Raw genomic sequence first — 21,977 nt, forward strand, 5'->3', positions numbered from 1 at the left:
TGATTGGATATAGTGACTTACTGACTTTTCATCTTCTCTCTCTCTCTCTCATACTATTTCTCACTTATCTCTCTATCTCTCTCTTTCCCCTATGACCTCCTTTCTTCTGTTGGAGACTTTCCCCTTCACCTCCTGTAATTTTGCTTGTGGGTGTTGAGTAATTGGCATGCCTCCCACTTTAATTCTGATGTCAACGATGGGAATGTGAGAAATGTCCCATAAAGATTATGTGTCCTGATAAGGTTATGTCTGGGAGTCCATTAAAGAGATGGGCTGCACAATGGCTGTTTGTATCCTTCGGGGGAGAGAGAGATGGAGAGAGAGAGAGAGAGAGAGAGAGAGAGAGAGAGACTGAAAACTACTCAAAGAGGGAAACTGTTTCCATGGTACTACAAAGAGTGCAGTATGCCAGCATTTGTTATTCTTTTTTTTTATTATTTCTGTTGAACTTTATTCTGTACTTTACTAAAGTTACTGTGAGGAACTAATACAATAGTAGACAAAATGATGCAGTTTCTGAGGTCAGACTCCAGCAGCGCCTCCAGCAGCGACCAGCCCGCCACGGACAGACCCTGATCTGATTTAATTTAAATTTAAGATTAAGATAAACCCATTCCTTATTTATGTTATTGCCATATTTTACTGTATTACTTATAGATTGACACTATATGGACAAAAGTCTGGTAAACCCCCCCCAGTATACATACGTATGGTCATCCGGTCTGTTGCTGTTTCAGCAAGGTCCCTCATGTTCAATTCCAAGGGACGGTGTAACGTTTAAAGAAACACATTGAAAAACACATTGCTTTCCTTACAAATATAATTTACAACTCGACCTTTCACAATTAAGTATGAACTTAAGGTGTTATCCCCAACAGCCTTTCTTGGTCTAGTATGACCAGTAGCTTATGGTGGCAAATGTTAGCTTTTTTCTTAACCAAGATGTTATCCTCTGTTTCCTGCACAGGGTTTTTCAGATATTAATTAGCTTATAGCTAACTCTGGTATACAGCTATATGAAGTATTGCACTGTCCCTTTCAAATACATAGATAAATAACCTTTGGATAGTTTTGTATAACTGACGTTACAGGCAGTTCCCTGACTTAATGACTCTTTTCTACTTGTGCTAATGTTATACTAGCTTATGTTTTAGCATTTATTATTATCCCATAATGTGTTAACAGTGGCCACTGCTTACAAAAAGTTACATACTGCAGTGTTGCTACAGCATACAGTGATAGTTTACTCAACAGTGTACTTCCAAATTCCAAAGAACCTTTAGTGAAGGAGGTTTTCTGATTCAACATGGCAATGACCCTTTGCACAAGGTTTAATCATAATTCATGTTTTATTGTAATAACAAAATGCAACAAAACTCTTATAATCTTTGCCAGTGAAGCTCTTAAACCCACAATACAGTTCAGTGGACTTGAACTGAACTGAAAAGACATGAAGAGAGTCTAAGAGAGACAAAGCCTGACACAGAAAGGAAGGGTGCATCGTGGATTCTGTATGTTCTCGTGTTTCTTTTTGCATCCTTTCACACATTGTGCATCTGTGACCGCAGTAAGTTGCTGAGGAGTTTTGCATAAAGAAATCCCACCTTGACTATTCAAATTTGAGATGTTGCAATTGTGCATGACTGAAAGAAATGTTTTGTGTTTTCAGCAGTGGGGATGGAATGCCTCTCCGCTTGATTTTCAAAACAAATTGCCCTGTGTTGCATTCAATGTTAAGATGACAACAAGATGAAAATCGAGTTATGGGGTTTTGTAAATGATGTGTTTGTGGAATTTCTAGGAAAACACAGTTCCATGCCAGGCTCGTATGGAGAGGGAAACATTGTTAGATAATTACAGATCAGTCAGAGCTCAAGATAGTAACAACTTGAATAATAGTGCCTGTTGGATGCACATTGAATTCCAACCACACACATGCAACAGCAGCCAAATTGAAGTAACAACACGCAGTGTAGCGGCCCGACCAGTCACGCCTGCTGAGGTTTGTGGCTGCAGCCGATATAGCAGCTTTACTCCGAGGAAGAGTGCTTAATACATTGTCTCGATGTATTGTGGAGGGTAACTAAATTTGGGTATCATTTGTATTTCCGCATGAATCACATCCGAGACCCCGCGTGTGCTTCTGTACCTGATGAAAAATACCAACAGTTTAGCTCCGCCGTCGGAGAGGTGATTTGTGGCCCTGGCAAGCATTTAATTTAAGTCAACCACCACTTCTCCCCCTCTCTCAGCCTCTTTCATATCCTGGATAATGCTCGATGTCTGGAGCGTTATTGAGCCTTTCACTCACTCTCTCCCTATACAGATTTTCCATTCATCTATAGGCCACATATTGCCCTCTAGTCTTGCCCAAGATCTCGCTTCTTTGCCTCCGTCACATTCCTCTCAGATGTGTCATAGGTGGTGTGATGCTTGATGTGGTCGTGTTGTGCCACAGTGATCTGGCTGCATTCAGAGCTGACTGGACACTTCTCCCTCAGTGGATGATTTAATCCCATCGCTCCGAGCAGCTATTTCTCTTCCCTCACATCAGGGCGTAGACACAGAGATGCTGTGGGAATATAAAGACAGAGCTTCAGTCAAGAAAACCAGTCAGTCAGTCAGTCAGTCAGTCAGTCAGTCAGTCAGTCAGTTAGACATTATTCTGTGAGTGAGTGTCCCTCTGTCTCTCTGTATGTTGATTTGTCTCACTCCTCTGCCTCATTTAGCAACAACTCACTCCCTTTTCTTCTTTTTTTGTCTTTTTCTTAATTCCCACAGACTCCGCCGCGGTGTTGCTATGGCGACCGTGGTCCCTCCCTTCTTCCTGCTGTGTTGGCTGCTCCGAACGGCGAGCTCGGCGTTCCCAGAGGAACCGGGGCCCCTCAACTTCATCCCCACTGAAGGTACACTGACCTCCCGACTTTTCTCGCCCTCTAGCCGCCTACTCCCCAGCGTGCCTCCCTCCCAGGTCGTGATGTGTGAGGTGTGGGGATCGTGCCCTAACAGGCAGGGTGTTGAATGGGGGGGGGGGGGGGGGGGGGGGCATGGAGGATGCTTAAGGTCACAGTGTGGGCTGTGGAGGTCAGAAAAGCTCTCACACGAATGGTGTTGACTGGTGTCTCGAGCAGGAGGTGTGGGGTCGCACTCAGGAATGAGACCAGAGTGTAGGAAGGGGCTCCGGCGTTCGTGACTTTCCCACAGACACACACACACTCAGACCCTCGAGAGACGCAGCTTCTAACACACTCAGACTTTGAGTCTCCGTATCTGCTTGGCAGTCTCCAGCTCAGACCCGACCTTGATTGATTGCAGTTCAATATTATTGATTGATGGTTTCCCAGCTGAGTCCAGAACCTTTCTCGACGTATCAATACCATACAGAAGAGTTTAGCGGTTGTCAGGCTGCTGAGCGCTACACTGGAGTTTGCTGTGTTTGTCTCAGCAGGTTTGCAGCAGGTCCAAGCTTTAGCAGAAAATACAGGCTTATCTCGATGGTCAGACGAGACAAGCAGAGGAAGGTGTGGAGGTGGACAGAGATTGACAGTGGGTCTCAGGACGGGTTGACGTAGATACTATAGGAGGGAATTACAGGATAGAAATAAAGCAGAAGCACAACAAATTTGAGGTGAATAAGAGGAGGAAACAGATGAATGGACTAGAGGGTGGGATTTAAAGAGGTAATGATGAAAGAGCAGAGGGAAGATGAGAGGATATCTGACAGAAAGTACCCCCATTCACCTCAGTCAAGGTCAAAGACAGATGGGTAATCCATCTGATTTGTATGTAAGTGTGATTTCTGCTTCTCTCTCCATTTTATTTTATTTTTCTCTGGGTTTCAACACATGTTGAAAATGCCCAACCCCCTTTTATGTTTGATTTCTCTCCCTTAAGGTCTCCCTTCCTCATCCCCCGAAACACTTTGAACATTTTGTTTTACCTTTTTTGATGTTTTTGAAAAACTCACCTGTCTCTTCGTGTCTCTGTTTTTGAGTTATCTGAATCACTTGGCAGAACATGTCTTTGCGAACTTGTCAACAAAAAGCAGAAGCAAATGAACAATTTATCAAAAGTGAGTTCCAATCAGTCAACAAAGGAAAACTCATGAATATAACGGTGACATATGAGGTATAGTTCAGACATCCTTCACTTTCAGAAGATTATTTGTTTCTTGTACCTCAGCCTGTGCTCTGCTCCGTGTCTTTGTATGCTTAATGTAGTAGATATGGTGCTATTGCAAATGCACGTCGTTGTCACCCTGGATACCTGTTACTGCTGCAGAACTGTCAAAACAAAACTTCACAGAAAACCAATTGTATGATCACTTTTGTCAAAGATGGATCTCAGTTTGGGAATGAGCCATAATCTGTCTCTGTCTCTCGTTCACCGACAGTGGTGAGAAGACACCCAGTGTTCCTGGGCCGACCCCATCGAACATGGCTGAGACAAGAGCCTCTACACATCCAGAGGATCCTCCAAGTCAATCGGACACTCTACATCGGAGCCAGGTACTACACACACACCCACACACACACACACACACACACACAAACATACCGATAAACTTATAGTGTTAGCAGTTCATTTATGGCTTTATCTACAGTAAGAGTACACTTTAAGCATTCAGGGACCTGTGATGTGCCTTTTATTGCCTGCATCACACTAGTACAATATACAAGTACGATTATAGCTCCGTTAGGGCAATTTTCAGCTTGAATATCTGTTGGACTGTCTGTTATCACTGCATTTGTTGCCAAACAACATTTGCCACTCATTGGACATTATTTTAGGATCAGTATTCTAGTTCGAGGTATTTGCCCAAGGACACTTCAACATGCGGACCGGAGGAGCTTGGGATCAAAACGCAGATCGCTGATCTTCCTTATGCACACAGATGCCATAATGTAAATGAGATCATCAGTAAAAAGATTGGCTATTTCTATATAGTTATTCTTACTGCCTGTCCTCGGTGCCACTGGGTCAGATTCTGGTGAAATCAGACAAAATCATGCTGGGAGCCAACACAGACACCACACTGATGGAGGCCCAAGCCGTATTGCTGGGCCCGCTGGAGGAAAGGAAAGGGAGGCATGGGAGAAGCAGAAGCAGGACAGAAAAGGGCAGCCTGTCAGACCCTGCTGCAGTAAAATTAGAAGTTTCCTGAAGGGACTCTGGGGCTCGGAAACACTAAGTTATAATTAAAGGCACTGGCATAACTTTGTTGTTGGCTATTACGAGCACAAGTTCTAAAATTTGTTGTGAGCACTTTGTAAAAATAATTATGCGACTTATGTGAGACAGCCACAGGACATAGGTTTTTCTTGGTAGCAAATCTGTTACAGTAGCTTCATTTGGAGGCTGATATACGGCCTGACAAATGTTTTCTGGTTTCGGGTCTACACATGATGCTAGTCCCCACCTGCCTGTCAGTCTGGTGAATGTGCTGATACTGGACAGACACGAGCCCTGGTGGTCAGGAGGCCAGACGAGGACGGCCTGCTCAGCTGCACCGGGCTTACACTGTAAAGCTACATCTGCTGCTCGCCGGCCCCTTTCAGGAGCCAACCTGAAACAGACTGAACTAACAAAAAACATACACCTCAAGATTTACTGCCCGGGTTGTCCAAAGAAATGTGTCATTTTCCACATAAGGTGCTGGTTATTTGCTGTAGTGGTAGTCTGAAGAAGACTGAAAAGGTTTAGACAAGAGACGCCACTGTGGTCCAGGAAATGACCCAGTGCCTGGCCTCCAGCTCTAACCTCACTACTGAGAGCTGGTAGTAAATATATCAAACTATGTAACAAGTCTCCAGCCATTTTGTCGGCACTGAGAGGGTCTATAAGCACACACATGCAGACAGCCTGATAGTAAAACTGCGACAGCCATAGCTACTGCAGTCTGCAGGTCTGCTTTAAAATATAACCAGAGCCATGAAGCAGTCTGAGAGACGCTAATTTCAATTTACAGCTGTGGAATTTTTTTACTGAAAAGCAGAGGTAAACTGATATGAATGTCTGAGCCAACCGGATGATAATGAAATGCTAGACTGACAAGCGGAAAGACGAGAAAGGCGAGGGAGGTTCTCGGCAGCATGAGAGATTTACAGAAAGAGCGTTTTACCAGAGTATATTTATATATTTCTTGTACGTGGCTAATAGTGTTTTGCAGCTTCCTGACAGAAAGTTATTTGCCCAGAAAGACACAGATCCCTGTTCAAATGCTTGTGTGAGCCAGAGACAACCCAGCAGGGAGGAAGAGTTTTTAAAATGTGTTATATATAAATAAGTACCTGTGTGGCGCCAGGTATGACTGCCAAAAGCTCCTACGGAGTGCATGGCCTGATAAGACGCCTCGCTCATCCCCAAATCCTGTCACCATTAGCATGGCTGCTCCTCAGACTGCAAGCGCTGCTAAATCCCTGCCCCCAAGCACCTGCTGAGAGCAGCTACCTCTCCCTGTCCTCTTCCCAGCCTTGCTAAATGAAAGTAAACTGTGTATTTGGCTGGTGGCTGGTGGAGTAAAGCGCCTTGCTGTGTTAAGCCCCATTTCATTGCTGCCCAGATGAGCAGCTGTGGATCCTGTGGTCTTCAGACGCATCCAAAAGGGCTAATCCACACAAATATAAACCCATTGGAGAGTGTTTATCTATTGACAAGATGACCAAAGGAACGAAGCCAACTCTTGATTAACTGTTCCTTTCGTGATAAAGCGTAAGAGGGTTTTACCATCTGGCTCGATGCGTGTATATTCGCATTAGGTGGAAAGGAAAGTGTGTTGACTTACTGCCAGGTTGGTTGTTGCTCCGTTTATTAGCATACAGACACTGACCTCAGAGGTCACGGGGGGGGTCACGCTGCGGTCACAGCCGGGTCAAATGCCTCATGGCAGACGGACGGGGAGATGCTCACTAGAGGCGAACACTGGCAAGCTTGGCAGGTAAAACTGCCGGGCTGTTCAGCCGTGGAGAAAGTTTAACATGCAGACGAGGACAAGTATGTGGGAGAGACACCCACATGGACACATACCGCTCTGGACTGATCTTCAAAAGATACTGTTTGGAAGTTGGCGTTCAACAAGTTTGTGCTCTTTAAACTACAACTTTGTAAAGCTGCTGTTTTAAAGTTCGGAAATGTAACTAGGACTGCAACCAATGGTTACTGCCATTATCAATAAATCTAGCTATTATTTTCTTGACTTACCTTTTAGGCATTTGGCCTTTGATAGATCAGTGTGAGGAACAGAGCTGGTAGGCATAAGAAGTCACAGGTTGACTGACGTTCATAAGGTGGGTTTTCTGTACCCAAATGTGCAGGAAATTCTAGATATTTGTATTTTTATGAATTTTTAAATACTTAATACTTCAAAAAGTCTAATTGAATCAATTATTAGCATGTAGTCGCCACTATTTTTTACGTGGTTGTTGCAGACGATGGGTGAGTTTAATGCCTGAAAAAGATCTTTGACCAAAACTCTGCTCTTAGTTGGAACTTACTGGGGTGCAGGATCTTTCTACACACACTATTTTAGTTTTGAGAGAACTGATATTTTTACTTGTCAGAATATAGTATATTATATTGAACTCGGACACGGACACTCTCTCAGGCACATATTTACAGGCACCCAAATACATGCAAACTCACACACTAGCATTCCACATTCTGCTCTCCCTCAGTCAGAAGAAGTGTCCGGGTAACTAGGTGGTCAGCTCAAAACCTTTCCATTTCATTTTCATCCAGTGGAGCAGCTTTTCCTGCACACTGTTTGCAGACTCAGAAAGGCTCAACGCTGCTCACACTAAACCCCAATCCGGCTGCTAGCAAGAAGAGTAGGACGGCTAACAAGAAATAGAGGCTTAAGATGTCTTGGCCTTGAGTCTGCTGTTGTTTGGACGGTCAAAATGAGAAAGTTCATGAGCTGGTCAAGTCAGAAATTTAGGAAATGTTGACAGTTTCTCTTTAGATTCTGTGTTGACTTTGTATTAGCCAGGTCAGAAAAAGGGTCGGAGGCCTTAATGAAATAACAGCTCAGGCACGCGCACATCCTACACACCCATACACAATCACACACACACGGCCAGTCAAAGAGAAAGAAATAGGAGACTTTTGATTTGTAGTTTTAAGGGCTGGATTTTGTGAGTCGAGGCGCCTTTGGGAGTTATGACCTAATGAATCGAGGCTATTCATGGCCGCATGCACGTCCAGCAACATAAAGAATAATGACATTTTACACAGCTCACATGTTTGTCCTTACCCCAACCTTCTACCACATGCTACACACATTAAATCCACCAACACACACATAAACAAACGAAAACACACAGGCCACGGGCTTTGCATCATTCAAACAACCTGGAAGGCAAGAGATGCAGAGGGAAAGAGAAGCAGCAGCATAAATAATTCCCCCTCCTCTGCACTATCAGAGGCAACAGTGCTGGCTGCCATCCACTCTGACTAGGAGGCCTGTTGCTATATTCATTATGTTAATGCTGAGACAACGCTGAAACAGCCTGGATGAGATTATGCCTCACACCATGGCCCACTCCACTGTTTGGAGAATGCTTAAACTCTGACCTGTTAAGCAGGGACGCACCGAGCAAGTGTTTGGTGATTTTGCACTTCTTTGCCACTTAGCCTCCGTGCTTTTCTGCAAGGTTGAGTAAGAGTGGGGATCTTCTAAAACGCCAGCAGGAAGTGAGGATGAATTATTCAGGATCGGAGTAACCTGGTGGCGCTTGGCCTACCTGTGCTGTCATCATGCGCGCATTCTCACAGATCTTAGAAAAGCAGACGCAAGAACACGCATTGATACACACACTTAGGTGGTACAAATACTCACATGAGCAGTCACTTATACACGGATGCACACACTATAACCCCGGCCTCTATTAAAGAAAAGAGAGAAACCAAGACCACATGCAGCACTGGGAGGCAGAGCAGGATGAGAGATGGGATCGATACTGCCGCAATAACACGGCTATGGCAGATTTACAGATTAGCCCGTTCAGAGAACGGCCCTTTGCTGAAATGAAGCCCATGCTTCAGTCCCGGCCCAGCAGATACAGAGGCCTTGATGTGCACATACATATATGCACACTTCAGATGTTACTAGCTGCCTAACCCAATTTCGATGCCATTTTCACAGGAACATCGAAGGTTACTGCAGAATTACCAGCAGATTAAGAGTACGAGAACGCAGTGTGTGGAACATCATGAATACATGCATGTTGTTATGTTCAGGACCACGTGTAGGCAGCATGTGAGGGTGTGCAAACATCAGTAACGACTTGATTAAATCATTCAAAAATTCAATTTCAGGCTTTTTAAATAAGATTGATAAGCTGAATTCTGCCGCCTAGGAGCAAATTTAATGCAGCAAGTAGAGTTTAATGAGAAAAATCAAAAAGCAAAGGGGAAATACGAGACATCATTATGCAGTCAGGTACCTATTTCTCATATATATTGGGAAAAAAATGGAAGACATTGTAAAGCTGTTCCCTAATCTCTGAAGGTCTGATCAAGTGTAAACGAATAAAAGTCTCTAATAAGAATGTATTATAGCCACTTCCGCAGAATTATTTAGTTGTAAAACCACACTAATTTAATATATAGTGGAAATATTCATACACCTGAGTTTGAATTAAGCGTGTTGCTTGGATTTCATCCAAAAGAAAGTCTGCACGGACCTGCACTATCCTGAGCGAGCAATGATATCTGTGCTGCCCTTGTGCTGTGGAAGTGGCATTCATGGTTTGCTTAGTGCAGCGTCTTCCCTTACCGTAAGCTTTGGATAGTGCTGTGTTGGCTGACCGCCACTCTTTCTCTATATCCCTCCCTTCTTCCTCCCGCCAGGGATGACCTTTTCCGCGTGGAGCTGGACATCGTCGCAGGAGACGAGATGTTCTACAGCAAGGTGAGCACCTTCCGGACAGACACCCATAGCATTTACGACCTTGCGACTCAACGTACGACGTCGCCATCTGAAAAATGTAATTTTGTTGTACAGAGAAATGCAAATGTAGCTAACAAGCAGTGCATGTTTTTTTTTTTATGTATAGAAAAGGACATGGGAGTCAAACAAGAATGACATCAGGATCTGCAGGATGAAGGGCAAACATGAGGTGAGACGGCGTCTGCTTCTCCATCTTTTCTTTCTTTTTAAAACGAGGCAAAGCTAATTTATTAATCCAGCATGTTTCAGCAACAAGGCCGTTCAACAGCTTTACATAAAACATCAAAAGATAAAGTGCAAAAGAAACACATTATAAAAGGACATTTAAAAACAATTAAAAACAGTCGTTAAAAATTCAGGAGAATAGAATATGAAAACAAGCCAAGATAGATTAAGACGGGTATAAAATACAAGAATAAATGTTAACAGTGCAGTGTACGAAATGATTTAATGAAAGGCAGCGGCAAACAGAGAAGTCTTCTGCCTTGATTTAAAATATGTGACAGTTGCAGCTGGCCTGCATTTTAGTTCCGGATACATGGAGCATAAAAAAGTGAACGTTGCTTCTCCGTGTTTAGTTTTGACTCTGGGGACAGAAAGCAGACCCGTCCCGGACCACCTGAGAGGTCTGGATGGTTCATAACAGAGCAGAAGATCAGTATTTTGGCCCAAACCATTAAGAGCCTTATGAACCAACAGGAAGCCAGTGTCCAGGCTTTGTCTATCAATTTGTTCTTCATGAACAATATATTGAGGTCCCGGAGGGACCCCAGTTAAGAGACCCAAATCAGCACATGCAGTTTTAATAGATGGATAATTGTTTTGTTTGTTTTCAGAAGGTATTAATAACATAATGAATGTTAGAAGATGAAATAAGATTAACATTTTACAATGTTTATTACAGTTTATTCTTGGGGTCCCCAGGGACCCCAGTCTGTATTCCTTGCATGTTCGACATGTCGGTATAGGATGAGGGTTAAAATACCATCGATAGTACAAAAACTATCGATACATTTCATTTGCATTTTCACTTTCTTTTACTGGAGGCGTTTTCTGAGTTGTTTATCAGAATAGCTTGAATCCCCAAAACAATTCTAGGGTTTTATCAAAAATATCAGAAGCAAAGATAATGTAGAATTCCAGATCAAATGTATTCGATGACATTTGGTTCGTGAAAGATGTTGAAGGCATGTCAGAGCTCTCTTTCTTACGCACGTTATTATGGCAACGTCTTCCCTTTCTGCCTGGAGCTCTGGTTTCATTTTGCCAGTCATCTGACTGTCATGCCCGCTGGCTCAGCCTCAAGATGAGGACGGCTCCGACCGCGTATCATCTCATTGTCCCCGCTCATCTAACACACATACACACCCACACACACACACATCAATCAGAAGAATAGAGCCTCTCCTACCTATACATCACTCGTTCCACCATCATGAGGTAGGAATGCGGCTGGTGCTCTCAGAAAATCCAGGTGGGCGTTGGGAAGCTGAGGCGGCGAAGAAGTGATGGGGTGAAACGTTCCAGCAGCCACCAGCAGCCCACGCCTCAATACCTCTTATTTCTCCAACACACACATCCCCTAGATGCCACACGTAAACAGCCCGTATTCAGTGTGTGTGTGTGTGTGAGTGGGTGAGTGAGGTGGTGACGGTTGGCGGGGGAAACATGGGCTCTGTCGCCTCCAGGCAGAGCGAAAAAAAAAGAAGACTTATTTAACACAGTGAGAGAACACCTGACATTAAATCTGTGTGAGACAGTGCCAGACAGAAACACAATGGAGAATAGAGGGACGGTGACAAAAAGCTTGGTCGAGAGGAGGAGAGGAGAGGGGAGGAGGAGGAGGAGGAGGAAGAGAGAGGCGGAGAGGTGAGAGAGAAGAGAGGGGTAGATAAAGGAGAGGAGAGGGGGAGTGTGTGGGTCCTTGTTGGCCGGCCCAGAGGAGAGCTGCGGGGCTGACTGAGATATGAAAGGTCCTCTTGCCCCTAATGAGTGTGCTGCCTGGTAAGGCTGTGAGTCACACGGCAATGTGAGGAAGATAAGAACACTGCCAGGTCTTCTCAGTCAGCTCTCTGGGCCCAGACGCATATGAATGGATGTACACACGAGCGCATTCAGTCACACACGCGCACACGCACACACACGCACGATCAACCGATATGGATTTCTGAAAGCCGCCACGATATTTTCAAGTCTCTATAATTAGTATGTGACTGAAAAAGCAATTATTTTCATTCCAAATATCAGGTGGTGCCAAATTTGGAGCGGTACACATTCGCAATTCAATGTGATCCTGTACAACAACAAACTACAGCCCCCAAAATGAACCTATATTAAAAAAAATGCAACATTTTAAAGGAACCCTGTGGACTTTTGGTCTCAACAAAGTTTACATTCAGTGTTTCTCACCAAAGAAGCATCGTGGTTAATGCATTTTCTTTCTCATGAAACATTGATGTTTTTCTTCTTTCCTGCATGTTGCTGCTGCATTTTTTGTTTTCTTGGTACATCACAGCCACCTGTCATTCAGTGAAATAGTGTGGAGACAGGAATGCGTACGGTGTCCCTCACAATGCTTGTGCACATGCACGTGCATCCTCGTGCACAATTCAAAAGAATATAGGTACCCACCAATCAAGCAGTGCTCCGTAGCACTATCAAAACACCACAGGGCTCCTTGAAGCTTCATAAATGTAGGGTCACTATTGTGATAGATGTTGTGGTGTAGTACATTTTATGGAAATTCAATTGAGGGACCATTGATAGGTAAATTAATTATATTTGAAAAAGCACTGGGCGATGCTGTGAAACTCAAATATTCTGACATGTTAAAACAAGTACCTCAATATCAATACACAAAAGCTTAAAGCTAGGGTTGCGTATCTTCCTCAAAAACACCAAAATTAGTTTTACCAGCCCCAAAACAAAATATTGAAACAAAACAAAACACAATTTCAGATATATTTTGATATGAATATTATATGATGATATCAATAGCACAGTAGCTGCTGTGTTTACTGCGGGGCTTTTGAATTAAAATGCATTAGATCACTGCAGGTGACCTGTTGCTGTTTTGCACATCATGTTGGAGGTCAAACAGACTGAATATTTAACCAAAGAACAATATCTATCTGACTCTGATGCATGCATACACTCAACAAAACCTGCTCTCCCTCTCTCTCTTTCTCTGTTTCTCTCTCCTATACATACATGAACATAATTAAAAAAGAAAATCACATCCGTCAAGCCGTCATCTTCTGCCTTCTCCAACCCTCTGTCCCCTCCCTTTCCCCTCTTCTTCTCCCCCTGAAAATGTCCTGTTCTGCTTGGGGGACGGTTGTGTCAGATGTGATGCATTCACCACCTCGTAATTGGTTTTGTAATTAAATGCTTCTGCATGGTTGATCACAAAGGACATAGTATTCTCCCTAATTAGGCTGAAAATTCAATATCCTAATTTTTTTTTTCGCCTTTTTTCTTCTCTCGGTGTTGACCAAACGATTGTTGATGAATGCAACAGCCGGGCACGCTGTCACTCACTCTGCATATTCTCCTCATATTTTCCTTTGTCCTCTGCTTTCCGCTGTCTCGTTATCGCTCCTGTATTTGCCCTTTTCATGTTGTTCTCTGTCATTGCCTCCCCCTCTTTCACTTCTTCCCTTTCTCTCCTTATGAAAGCGAAAGAAAGCAAAAAGGTAGAGGGTGAGACGTTCCCCAGAGGTGGCACTGTGCCAACACATCAGGCCATGGCAGCGTGGCATTCGCATGCAAACAAAGGCAATTCCATATAGAGCGCTTTTAAAGAGCGGTTGGGCATCGTTATAAGCAGCACTTAGCGAGATTGTTTGATCAATATTGCGTTGATGTTGCTCTCTGAGGAGCTCAGGGTTTTCAATCGTCCAACTCAAATGCCTTTACGGGGTTGGACGCTCAGAAGATTCAGTTTCACAGCCTATTTGGCTCCCAAGTTAATCAATTTGAAACACCACATGAGTCACTTTCATTCCATGTGGTTGTGTTGTTTTTCTTTTGCTTCATATGAATAAAGTCTCTTTTTTCTGTGCCTTTTAGATTCTAGACAATATCTGTTATTAATTATTTGTGCTGATTTCATAAATTAAGTTATTGTTGTTTTTTTTTAATCAAAGCTGCCCCACACCTGGGACATTTAAATTCAAGGCCGATACCGACTGAAATAACTAGTACGGATGACAATGGGGCCAATCTATTTGATTTTTACAAGCAACCATTCATCATGACATGCATTAATCACATTGTGACACATTAGCCACCTTTTTCTCAGCAGGTTGTCAAACAGAGAGCTGTTCAGGGGTGATTGGGGTTAAGTGTTGTGGTCAAGGATTGAGTGGCGTGTGTGTGTGTGTGTGTGTGTGTGTGTGTGCGTGTGAATGTGTATGTTTCCACCAGGGAGCGGAGCTCAGCCGACCCCACGATCTGCAGGTCTTGCTGCAGGTCGGCTCCACCGCTGAGGCTGCCACATGGCTGACTGGCCTGGAAAAACTCTGGTTTCCTCTGTTTCCTCCTGTCTGTCTCCTCTTCCTTCACCCCTCTCCTTCTCATTATTGCGTCCTCATGTGTCTATTATTTCACTTTCCCTCCCACTGGTGTCTGATGTTTGTTTGTGGCCTGTGGTGTGTTCAGTCAGAATTACCATCAAACTGAGAAGAAGGGTCGCTGAGGGATGCGGATTAGCTTTAACATGCTGAGTAAGAACGCAGCACTCAGAACAGCACATTGCTGCGGATTTGGTGCCGCTGTTAATTTATCCTCCGCCTACATGCGCACAAAACGTACACTACTCTCCCGCTTCCCGTCATGGAGAGTCACTCTGTTTTCAGTCAAAATTGTGAGTCAGGGATTTTTCTGGGAATGACGAGCCTGTTGTTAATGAGTGAAGACGAGTGCTCGCCAAACCCTTTGTGAGTGTGTATTGTGTATACAGTAGATGTGTGTGTGTGTGTGTGTGTGTGAGAGTGAGTGTGTGGGAGTGTTCTGTGCTTGATGGCGGCTCTTGGCAGAGCAATGCTCTCTTCTCCCTGGTCGCTAACATCAGGGGACTAGCCAGGCATGTAATGGAAACTTTGGAGATTTAGAAGAGCAGCTTGCTAAATACGAGCCCCTGATGTACTGCCTTAGATGGCTCCTATCGTACGATCATTACTAAAACAGGTCATCATGATAAATTTAAATATTTTATGAGAGTATGAAACATGCCGTGGTTGCTCTTAAAACAGGAGAATGAGCAGAAGATTTTACGGCGTATGCACCTGTTTTGTATTTTGGTTAGACCAAACAGGGGAATGCTGATTGTAGCCGGAGGTAAAAACCCCGTGTTGGTTTAAGGTTTTTGGATGAAGCCGCATCATTAGGGCAAACAGTGAACCCAGGCTAAGGCCGAATGAAAACGTTTGTTTATCGTCTCAGACTGAAGGGTTAAGTTCCGGACAATAGATAAAAAGCAGATGTAGAATGTGGAGCCTCCTCAGTTTTAATGGTGTCTGACTGCTGCAGGTTGTTTTGAGCAGATGTGTGTTGTAGCAACAGAGAACTTGTTGCCGAATCCTCTCACTGTGTCTGTGTGATCGCTTGCATTTATATTTCTGCGTGTCCATGGAAAATATCTCTGGCTTTGCCGAGAACCCAAGAGGCGACGCGTGCACTCAGCTCGGTCCACATCTGCAGAGTAGAGGCTGGAAAACCTCTACCTTAAGAGCAAGAGACTGATTAAAAACCTGCTGCCTGCGTAGCGTCTAGTTAACAAAAAAAAAGAAGCAGATTCATGGAGGCAAACTTGCTCACAGGCACATATACTGCACACACACTTGTGAGCCATCTCCTCCTATGGTTTCACTTCTCTCCAAACCTTCCCTTCATTCACAAATACGTCCATACTCACACTCGGGGCGCGTGCTCCTGTGTAATTCATCTGTGCTGCAGATTAATTTTTCAGAGCAGCTCTGCCGCTGTCAGTAAGAGGAGCGGGGGGCGGGTGGAGGTTGAGGAAGAGGAGGAGGAGGAGGGCTGCAGTCATCTGGGTCCTGGGAAGGCTTGCCAGCCAGCACAGGTGGCGTTTTGTCTGGAGTCTGCCCAGGGAGCGAGGGAGCAGCGAGAGGGAAGGAGGCAGAGGGGAGAAGAAGGAGGGGAACCTTACAAGATTTGGATTTACAAATAATTGTTTAATTCTGTGATTCAGTACTTGATCCTTTGTAATTGGTTTATTTTTTTTAAATGTGGAAACCATAGAAAAACCCTAATCCTGCTGACTAAATCTGGCTTTGAATTACAAAAAAAGACCCACACCTGGAAGAGGCAGATTGCTTCCTTGAATAGATGAATAAGGGTTAATGAAAAGCATGTATGCAGCAGGGGATACATTTTGTGGATGTCTGTAAAGTGCCACTGGAAATCAAAACTCAATAGTTGAAATGTTTTTTCCTGTCATGAAACGTTTCATTTTCTGTGTACAAGCACGGCCAGTGTGTTTACTGCCCTCTCTGAGAGGCAGTTGGACTGGGTTGTTATTAAGAGTGCTTCATCTGGCTTTGTGATTACAGCTCTGACCAAGCTGACAGAATGCAACAGCATGCAAATGCTGTGCTGTGATTCCACACACACACACCACACACACACACACACACACACACACACACACACACAGACACACACACACACACACACGCACACACACATGAACACATGCACACACACATACCGTCAGCGTCGCTCCGCAATTTGTCACACGGTGCTGCGCCATTAGAAATTTGCACCTCACACTTGACACAGCCCCTGCAACCCGACACACACACACACACACACATACACACACACACACCTACACACACACACACACTCTCTCTTTACACTCACACGAAAACACTTCCTCCTTTCCTTTCCTTTCCTGTTTTTTTTTTGTTTTTTTTGCTATTGAAAAATGAGAACCCAGCAGGGAGTGAAGTGAGATGGTGGAGGGGTAGGAGGGTTGAGGGTGGAGCATCTGGAATAACACTCACTCGTCTCTCATATCGCTGCTTCCCCTCTGATCTCTTCCAAACACACAAACACACACACACGTACACACTGTCATGTCACATACCCGCTATCACCACCACCGCTCCAGCTCTACTTCTCTTTCCGATGAGATCAGTGTGAGTGGTGGTCTTGAAGTAGATCCCATCTGGTGTGTGTGTGTGTGAGTGTGCGTGTATGTGTGTGTGTGAGTGTGTGTGTGTGGGTGTGTGTGTGTGTCTGTGTGGCAGAGCTGGTGCCACCCTGGCTGGGACACTTGTAGTTTGGGGAGGGGGTTGCTGGCTGCTGTCCACCAGTGATCTACAGTACTGTACTGTACAAAGCCACTCACTCCACACACACACACACACGGACGGAGGACTCTGCCTCACAGAGACAAACTGCTGTCAGTATACTTTCGGCTTTTTAAAGTCAAAGGTCATGGCAATTCCTGCAGATTCCCTGTTGATGGATTCTTTGTTTGTTCATTATCATGTTACTTTTTGGTGGTAAAGCATTTGTGCTTCCCAACCTGGGGATCAGGACCACACAAATAGTCCTGAAATAAATGTAAGGGGTCACAAGATGCTAAAAGTAACACACAGCTGTACAATTCTACAAATCAATCAACCTGAGAGGAAAGAAATACTATGTAATTGAACTGCTCACAACTTGTAGCAAAGTTTTTATAAACAAAGGGTAAGTATCTTTCTTTTCCTTTTTAAAAAAAGTCAAATTCATTTTTCCTACTTTGCATCTAAATTATATCTCAATCAGATATATAGGCATACACATGTTGCAATCGAGTGTGTGAAGACTAGTTTGCAAGCGAGCACTGAAGTCTAAACTGTTTGTTCAAAGTATAGTGCTGTATTTCCTGTATTGTGTGATCTTAACAGCAGTGTAAAGTGTTCATCAGAGGTTACATGTGTTAATCATTTCTACCATAAACACACTGGCTGTACTTTTGTCGAGGCAGCAGCTTAACTTGAAAGTCATTTTTCCCAGTTTCCCTCTATACCAACATTTATTACTTTTTGGCACTCTGGGGCTAAAACGGCTATTAAGTCGTATGGTGCTTACACGACTTCTCATTTCAAAGAAAAAGCGAGGAAGAATGAAACTGTGACTTTGGTGTGTTTAGTCATTAAGCAGGCTTCGTGTAGTTGGACGCCTCACGGTGGAGAAATTAGCCTTAAATCTGCTGCTTGTTTGAAAAAAACCCCTGGTTGAAGGCTGGTTTGGATTACCGTCTGTCAATCAGCAGCGTGTGTACCGCGTTCTGCGTGTTTGCATGTGTGAAGAGGGTAGACAGTTGAAGTCTCTGCAGGCTACGTTCAGACTGTATCAATATGATTGACAGCGTTAATGGTGTGATAATTCCACACGTCAGGCAACTGAGAAGCTTCATTTCACCGAGCGGTTTTGGATAATCACTCTGAAAAATAAACTCCGTTTTTCCTCTATTCACTCCATCATTTTGCCTTTATTCTATTCACTTTCACCCCTCCTGCATATTAAGCTCCCGCTCTCTTTATTTCTCTCTTCTCCTGCAGGATGAATGCCGTAATTTCATGAAGGTGCTGCTCAGCAGACAAGGAGGCCTGTTTGTGTGCGGGACCAACGCCTTCAACCCGCTATGTGCCAACTATACTGTAAGTATGTCATAATGACTGGTCTGACATCACTGATAAATGCCTTATCCGTTCTTCCTAAACAGAGGCCTCGCTTCCGAAACACAATCAGTGCGCCTGTTCAGGTGAAAATTTACAGCTTGATTAGAGCTGCTTGTTCCGCTACCGAGGCGGTGTTGACTTCCTCCCCGGGACTTATTTATCCTGGTTGTCTGGCAGTTCCAGCGCCTTGTTTCCCTGAGATACAACAATTGTTATTTGTCGGTGGTTTAGCTCTGCGGTCTGCCGAGCTTGTTACCGATGAGAGTCTGAGGCGGATAATCAAGAAGAACACAAGGAGGTTAGAGGAGGAAGAGGAGGGTGGAGAGACTTCTTTCTTTTACTAGTGGTTAAGAAGGCAAAGCAGTCCCCCCCCCCCCCCCCAGTTGGAGGCAGAGCATTAGCGACACCAGGGTTCAAGCTACAAATGTAAGAGTGATTCAACCAATTAGTCCTCTGAATGTTTCCTCCACTCCAAAACATATCGGTTGTAGTCTGAAGGTTTGTATCCATTCAGCTCACCTGAATTCTCCGCCATGCAGCCAAACGCTCTCCACCTCCCAGAACCCTTCCCTGTCTCGCTCCAGTACAGTAACAATTTCAAACTACATATGAATATCAATCATCGATTCGGCTGATTTCACTCCATTCTGCAGGAATATTAAATGAGCAGATGAAGGCAGTTGAGTTGAAAAAAGGAGAAAGAGAGCGAGAGAGAGAGAGAGAGAGGATGAAAAAAAATCCCTCCTCTATCAAAGGCTTCTTCAGATAAGTGTTATTTTCAGTCGCTCACGTTTCAAACATGGGACACTGAGATGTACCTCCATTATCTGTCAGCCACTAATCACATTCTACAACAGTGCATAACACACCTGTCTCTCCATGATAGGCTGTCTGTTTCTCTGGGGACTAGTTAGCGATGCGAGCTACTCTTTTATTTATAGCTGGTTTTTAATGAAATGACACCTTTTCAGCTGTGAATGAGAATTAGACTGTGCTGTTGAAATTGTTTGCGTTTGACTTCCTTTTAAGTGTATGCGTTTGTAAATGTGTGTGTGTGTGTTATAGAGAGAGACAGATGCAAAAGAGAGATTTCACAGTGTATTTATGTATAATTTTATGTGTGTGTGTGTTTTATTTATGCATGAGAATGTGACTCTTGTTGTTGCTGCTGCTTTCGCTAATTGGCACCAGTGAATCATTAGTTTGCACTTACGGTAACACTCCCTAATTGTCATTCTCTTTGTGGCTTGTTTTCATAAATGCTGCTGGAGATGCATTCATATTGTTTGGAGTTTGCTGATTGATGCGCCCATCTGTGTTTGTGTGTGTGTGTGTCTATATGTGTGTGTGCTGTAACAGGGAGACACTCTGGAGATGGTCGGAGACACGGTCAGTGGTATGGCGAGATGCCCCTATGACCCCAAACACGCAAATGTAGCTCGGTTTGCAGGTAAGGCGCTCCTTTTTGTTTTTGTCGTTACTTCCTCGCCTGCACGTGGATCAATATCATTGTTGAATGTCATTGACTAGCTCAACAAAATGGAGCCGTTTTTCAGTTTCATTCATCAGCTTTGTTTACTTCATCAGATTTAAACACTCCACTATAATATAATCAACAGTGCTCTGTGGCTGAAACTGTAGGGACCCATTACTGCTAAGCCATCACGCCATTATCTGATATTAGCTCAAAGTAAAAATGTGGTTTTTCTGGCGTGGGAGGGCTGCTAAGTTGCAATTAGGTTGCTGCAATTATACTGTTGACTGGTCAGTCATGTTATGTTTATGATGCTGGAGGACTTTCATAAAAACGCAACGTTCGCGCCAGCTTCATTGTTTGTGGTTATGCTGTTGCTTTGGCAGGCTGTCCTACTCACTAGTGTTTCTGTGTGTGTGTGTGTGTGTTTTTCAGAGGGAAATCTGTTTACAGCCACAGTGACAGACTTCCTGGCCATCGATGCGGTGATCTACCGTAGCCTTGGGGACAGTCTCGCTCTGCGCACCGTCAAGCACGACTCCAAGTGGTTCAGAGGTACCTACAGACGTGTGCGCGTCAGGCGCCGGTGTTTTTCAGTGTGTGTCCTCATCACTTAGCAGCACGCCGGATCGATACATGTGTCAGTAGCGGAGGGCTGAGTCAGCAGCACCCTGACAGCTCCGCGTTTGGGCCGCTGGCCACGAAGCTGACACACGTACTGCTCCTTGACAGAAGATCCACAGCACGGTCAAACCCAACCATGACAATGGGACGGGAAAAGAAGACAGGACGTCAGACACACAGGTTGTAGCCGGTCTCGGGTGTAATAGCGCCGAAATGCATAGCGTGAAACCGAGTTCTCGGAAACATCAGGGAGTCATAATGCGCTTATTGTTTGGTGTGAAATCCCCTTTCACCATGTAATGAAATTAAGCGTGGCCTGTGCCTCTTTCTCACTGCCCTCATGTTACCTCTGTGTCGTGGGAGTGAATGATGCATTTGCAAATGGAGACACTGTTTGCTGTATGCTTTCTCATTGTCCGTCTATATTTCATCAGACATTTTTCCCCTTCTTCTTTCTCTCCCTCGCACAATGTAGAGCCGTATTTCGTCAGCGCTGTGGAGTGGGGACCTCACATCTACTTCTTCTTCAGAGAGATAGCCATGGAGTTCAATTACCTGGAGAAGGTATAGAAGTCATTCTGATGAAAACATGTCCTCCTTCCCCTCTGAACTCTCAGCATTTACACGGAGGAGCCGCTTGTCCATTCACAGCGTCGTTTGAATGGACTGTAGAGGATGTGCGATTAAAATGCAACACCATGAAAGCAGATGCCGCTCTAATATCTCTCTGCTGCTATTATTTGAATGTCCCACCGCCACGCTGACCTTTCCTCCTTGTATTTGTTTGTCTGCATATCTAATCCAACAAATCACAGTCTGAGTAAACAATTCATGTCTATGTTAACCTGAGAAAAGCCTTTTTTTGGATATATTTTCTGCCCTTACCAGAGCTGGGGATACATCTTTATGAAAAATATCAGCATCAGGATCTTTTCTAAGGAATTAGCAATTCACATTTGGGGAGAAGTGCTTTCACAAGGTCTCCATCTTACAGAGAGCAGAGTAAATGGTTACTTAAACAGCATCACCGTTGTGTGGATGAGGATGTTCAAAGAAGCAATTTTAAGATGCGCATGACATTTTTATGAATAATCTATATTAGATTTACCTTTTATAAAACAATGATGATGGTTTCCGTATTGCAAATAGCATGCAAATCTGATCTTTAGAGATCAACCTGATGTTGAAAAGACTTTTTAAATATGCCTTTTAGAAGATGAAACCCAAA

General features: G+C 44.1%; 1 protein-coding gene across 1 annotated transcript in view; it reads left to right on the top strand.

The window, feature by feature from the left end:
- Positions 1 to 2,800: 2,800 nt before the first annotated feature.
- sema6bb (sema domain, transmembrane domain (TM), and cytoplasmic domain, (semaphorin) 6Bb) overlaps positions 2,801 to 21,977 on the top strand; it is a gene marked incomplete at its 5' end in the record, with an annotated part of 59,468 nt that continues 40,291 nt past the window's right edge. The window contains 8 exons of the mRNA XM_079158227.1: positions 2,801 to 2,906; positions 4,394 to 4,508; positions 9,850 to 9,910; positions 10,056 to 10,118; positions 18,532 to 18,630; positions 20,011 to 20,101; positions 20,561 to 20,680; positions 21,225 to 21,313. Of these exons, the coding sequence (XP_079014353.1) occupies positions 2,801 to 2,906; positions 4,394 to 4,508; positions 9,850 to 9,910; positions 10,056 to 10,118; positions 18,532 to 18,630; positions 20,011 to 20,101; positions 20,561 to 20,680; positions 21,225 to 21,313 (744 nt within the window). The remainder of the gene's footprint in view (positions 2,907 to 4,393; positions 4,509 to 9,849; positions 9,911 to 10,055; positions 10,119 to 18,531; positions 18,631 to 20,010; positions 20,102 to 20,560; positions 20,681 to 21,224; positions 21,314 to 21,977) is intronic.

This window comes from Pholis gunnellus, assembly GCF_910591455.1.
Source record: "Pholis gunnellus genome assembly, chromosome: 4".
In the NCBI taxonomy this organism is placed as follows: domain Eukaryota; kingdom Metazoa; phylum Chordata; class Actinopteri; order Perciformes; family Pholidae; genus Pholis; species Pholis gunnellus.